The sequence below is a fragment of the Priapulus caudatus genome, unplaced genomic scaffold (genome assembly GCF_000485595.1).
Source record: "Priapulus caudatus unplaced genomic scaffold, Priapulus_caudatus-5.0.1 Scaffold425, whole genome shotgun sequence".
Classification (NCBI taxonomy): Eukaryota; Metazoa; Priapulida; class Priapulimorpha; order Priapulimorphida; family Priapulidae; genus Priapulus; species Priapulus caudatus.
In genome coordinates, this window is record NW_014577486.1 from 89,470 (window position 1) to 94,526 (window position 5,057).

The window sequence follows — 5,057 nt, forward strand, 5'->3', positions numbered from 1 at the left end:
TTTATCCTTGCTAGGAGTCTGACGATGAGGCAGCTATTGTATTCTTGGCCTATCATTACGCGTGTGTGTGTCTCATGCGTGGGTTTATCCTTGCTAGGAGTCTGACGATGAGGCAGCTATTGTATTCTTGGCCTATCATTACGCGTGTGTGTGTCTCATGCGTGGGTTTATCCTTGCTAGGAGTCTGACGATGAGGCAGCTATTGTATTCTTGGCCTATCATTACGCGTGTGTGTGTCTCATGCGTGGGTTTATCCTTGCTAGGAGTCTGACGATGAGGCAGCTATTGTATTCTTGGCCTATCATTACGCGACGTGTGTGTGTCTCATGCGTGGGTTTATCCTTGCTAGGAGTCTGACGATGAGGCAGCTATTGTATTCTTGGCCTATCGTTACATGCGTGTATGTCTTACGCGTGGGTTTATCCTTGCTAGGAGTCTGACGATGAGGCAGCTATTGTATTCTTGGCCTATCGCTACACGCGTATATGTCTCACGCGTGTGTTTATCCTTGTCAGGAGGAGTCTGACGAGGAGCTGGGGGAAGGTGAGGATGGAGACGACCCGTCCATGCAGACGCTACAGGATCTACTCGCTCCCGCCGAAGATTACGCAGGTAAGTGTGACCTTGTCACGTATGCAGGTGGACATCACCTTGTCATCTGCACAGGTAAACGTCACCTTGTCATCTGCACAGGTAAACGTCACCTTGTCATCTGCACAGGTAAACGTCACCTTGTCATCCGCACAGGTAAACGTCACCTTGTCAACTGCACAGGTAAACCTAAACTTGTCACGTACGCAGGTTGATATAAGGTTGTCACCTACAGGCTACACAGGTAAACAGGAACTTGTCACCTGCACAACTAGTCACGAACTTGTCACCGATGCAGATAAATGTAATCCTGTCACCGTATTCTACCCTGAGTATCTACTTAATGTACCATGCAAACTCCGTGGCCGTGTTGAGGTGTATAGATTTTTATGGTTCTGCTTCTCAGGGTACGACTTCGACGCCAACGACAATGACGACGACGAGGATGATGAGGATGCCCTGAACGATCCTCTATATCAGGTAGTGCCAAGCACAACATGGCTTCATCCGGGATGTCATTTAAAATCCTCGTTTTCAATTTTCGTGCCGATGCGATTGCCTTCGTTTTCAATTTTTAGGATGCAAAGTTTTACAGATGTTTGCGTTGCTCTTGGTGGTGTTGTGTTGCTCTTGTTGCTTCGTTTCGCTGGCGCGCATTGGGAACGCGTCGACATTGGCTGAGTCGTGCGCGTGGTTTGCGATTTTCAGGTGAATCTGCAGCAGTATTTGATGGAGTTTCTGCGGGAGCTGAGTCAGCAGCCTTACTACAGTACGTTTAGCGCGCACCACACGGACTGTGAACGAAAGGTGCTGGCTAACATCGGCATCAACGCATAGCCGGTTAACACGTGCGAGCTCTCACTTACTCTCTCATTTCCTCCCTGCTAACTTGCCTTCTCGTCTGTCTCTCCCCATATATCCGTTTATACTCTCGTATTTTTCCCCGTTCCGACACCTTCCACTCAGAATCTCTCTCTCTCTCTCTCTCTCTCTCTCTCATTTCTATTCCTGTTATGATCACTTCCCTTTTGTATCCTTCTCCTTATATAGCAACTTCCCCTGTATTCTTTGGCACACATCTTTGCTAAGTGTAGGCACAGTATATTATTTCGTACATGGCGCCAGTGCTGAGGCAAGGTTTCCTATTTTGTTGACGCGATTTGTATTTTTTGGGAGAAAACGGGTTGAAGATTTTAATCGTGAGGACACCCAATGCGCGCAGGGAAGATGACACATGCGAGTGGGAGGACTGCGGTATTCGAATGTGCCGCTTATACGCTCCAAGAGACGGGTCAGCACGGACAAGAGATTTGCAGTTACGTCGATATTTACGTAGACAGATCTGCCAGTCCGCCGGTTCGCAACCGGTCGACGCAAAATAACGAATCTATCTACGATGCTAATGCAGCGGGGTGCAGTGTTACGTTTATGCGCATATGCATTCAACTGTTGTAAATGCATTGCAAGTTCGACGCTTCGCTGTGTGAGGGCGTGCGAAACTGGTAGTATCGACAGGCTTCTGGTCTGAATGTTGCTTATGCGTGACTCGCATGACTGCAGGCCTCAGAATTTATAGTTTGAGCAGCGGGGAGGGAGGGGGGGGGAAGACGTGAATAGTCGGAGCCTGATGGCAAGCCATTCCACACAGAGACAAAGGGTGTCTATTCTCTATCATGATATCGTACGGAGTGGAAGTAAACACGTTAGGAAAATGTCATATGTGTGTGTATGACTGTTGTGACATGTAATATAATAGATTTTGTATGTTAATGCTTCGTGTAGATGTTTCCCAAAACAAATGTCCCGGTATGAATTCAAGAGCAATGAACTTGGCTTGTAGAGCATGTGATTTTATAGTGACACACGATTTTGCTTCTTAAACCTACATACGGGCTCATATTTTCTGAATTTTAATAAAATATTACTGTATTATACAAATTGACTACATTTCTGTCAATGATTTATTATTATGTATACAATTGAATGCCACGCGTACGCACGCACGCACGCACGCACGCACGCACACCCACACCCACACAGACCAATATTATATTATCATATATCAATATTAAGTCGACGACCATTTGAACTGCTAACATTACTGTAGGTGTGCAAATCTGTAGGTGTGCAACATCACTAATGGTGATAATTCACTGTGACTATAAACTGAATGTGACTGAATGCGTAACATCACTGTGACTATGGCACCAACATCACTGACCATCATCTACCATTAGTGACTGTGAGTCGTGAGTGTAACTAACACTGAGATTTGCAGATCGAATGTCGGTGCTGTTACATTTGCACAGTTAGCCAAACAAAGCTTCTCACAAAGACATCATCCATGTTGTGTCACTACGTCGTCCATGTTGTGTCACTACGTCGTCCATGTGTCACTACGTCGTCCATGTTGTGTCACTACGTCGTCCATGTTGTGTCACTACGTCGTCCATGTTGTGTCACTACGTCGTCCATGTTGTGTCACTACGTCGTCCATGTTGGTCACTACTGTCTCCATTGTGTCACTACTCCGTACGATTTGTAGTCACTAGCTCCGTCCATCGTTGTGTCACTACGGTTCCGTGCCATCGTTGTGTCACTACGTCGTCCATTTGTGTCACTACGTCTCCAATGTTGTGTCACAGTCGTCCATTTGTGTCACTACTCGTCCATGTATGTGTCACTACGTCGTCCATGGTGTCACTACGATCGTCCTGTTGGTGTCACTACGTCGTCCATGTTTGTGTCACTACTCGTCCATGTAGTGTCACTACGTCGTACCATGGTGTGTCAACTACGCGTCGTCCATGTTTGTGTCAACTAGACCGTCGTCCATGTGTGATCAAACAGTCGTCAGCATCGTCCCTCCCTCGACGGCAGCTACAACGACTGACTGCAAACCGCGTCATTGTTTGTGCGGCTTCAGGTTGAACCCGCCCTCATCGGTGAACCTCAGGCACCCTCCGCTTGCACGCACCGGCTACGACGCCTTCGCCTCGGCTGCAGCTCGCTATCATCGTCCTGCTGCTGCTCCTTCAAATCTTCTGCGCGATATACTTCCTTCTTGATCTGCGCAGCTACCAGCGCCAGCCTGTCCATTAGCTCGAACTTGTATCTCGTTCACATCTGGTGGCATAGAGCAGAACGGGGCTTCGTGTAGTAGATTATCTGTTGCCGTAACGAAACCAGCTGAGACTTAGGCTTTCTCTCTTCGTTGCCTCACTTTGTCGCTTGCTCAACTCTCTCTCTGGCGTCTGTCTGTCTCGCTGTCTCTCGCTCTCTCGCGTCTCATCTCTCTCTCTTTCTGCTCTCACTCTCAAATCTACTCTTACTGGTCGCTGCTCGTCTCTCACACCACACACCACTCTCTCTCTCTCAATCTCTCATCTCTCCATCTCTCTCATCTCTCTCTCTCTCTCTTCTACTCAATTCTAGTCTCTGCTCTCATATTTCCGCTCTCTCTCTATCTATTCTCTTGCACTCACAGTGCACAAGGCATTCTTTCCCTTTCGCTCTACCATTAATTTAATTCATTGATTACCTTAGATTCGCACATGTTCACTCTGACGCACTAGGCTCTTTCATTTCCTTGTCTACATCCTTCAGCTTTCTGCTGATAGACCTAGCAGCTGCTCGACCGCAGTGTGCTAGGGCTGCCGTGCTAGGATCTGCTTCATCTCTGCATACTGACTTCTCTTCCTCACATGCGCGGGTGAAGAGCAGACTCCGATTTATCAAGAGTTGGCATGTGAATAGACCATGTGGCGCAAATCCACCTTTAGGCACCTAGGTATCACGAAGTGATGCACAATTTGCAGTGTATCATCACTGATTGCACAGACTTTCCAAATTCCGTATATCAACGAATGATGCAAATAAACCGGAAACCCCTAACTCCTAAGTCACATAATAGTATATAACCTTAGGCATAGGTATCACGAAAGTGTTGCTTAGCCGTAGGCGTTAGGCGTTAAGGTTTTGGCATCATTTCCTTGATATACGGAGTCCTGTGCATCAAGTTGATGATTACAACAGAAATCCGTGCATCACTTCGTGATACCTAAGCGTGCCTAATGTGGATTTCACCAATGACCTAGCTACGTCTGTCTGAGTGAGATATTTGGCCCCATTGCGTTAAATTGTTGCTAGCGTCCAAGTCGAGCATAGAAAGGCAGTTTATACAGCTTCGCGTGCCAAAAGCTAGAATTTGCAGGTGCTTTAGTTGGATAAACTGGTCTTTAGAACGTTGCGTGTGGGGGTAGATAATAACCCTACACACCTGGGTGTTATCTATAACCCAGCCTGTAGTCTGACCTCCTCTCTTTCTGTCTCTCTTCTCCTTGTCTCTCTTTCTCTCTCTCCTCTCTCTCACTCTCTCATCCCTCTCAATTTCCCTCTCCCTCTCTCTCTCTCTCATCTCTCTCATCTCTCTCTCTCTCTCTCTCTCTCTCTATCGCTCTTCTCTC

At 47.1% G+C, this 5,057-nt stretch overlaps 2 protein-coding genes across 2 annotated transcripts in view; one reads left to right on the forward strand and one right to left on the reverse strand.

Annotated features, from left to right (window-relative positions):
* Positions 1-2,533, forward strand: part of LOC106810262 (importin-9-like) — a 19,341-nt gene extending 16,808 nt beyond the window's left edge. The window contains exons 26-28 of the mRNA XM_014813555.1: positions 516-612; positions 998-1,071; positions 1,300-2,533. Coding sequence (XP_014669041.1) covers positions 516-612; positions 998-1,071; positions 1,300-1,428 — 300 coding nt within the window. The 3' untranslated portion in view covers positions 1,429-2,533. The remainder of the gene's footprint in view (positions 1-515; positions 613-997; positions 1,072-1,299) is intronic.
* An 86-nt stretch (positions 2,534-2,619) lies between these two features.
* LOC106810277 (cilia- and flagella-associated protein 58-like) overlaps positions 2,620-5,057 on the reverse strand; it is a 10,782-nt gene continuing 8,344 nt past the window's right edge. Inside the window, exon 4 of the mRNA XM_014813572.1 lies at positions 2,620-3,082. The gene's annotated coding sequence lies outside the window, so the exon portion shown is untranslated. The remainder of the gene's footprint in view (positions 3,083-5,057) is intronic.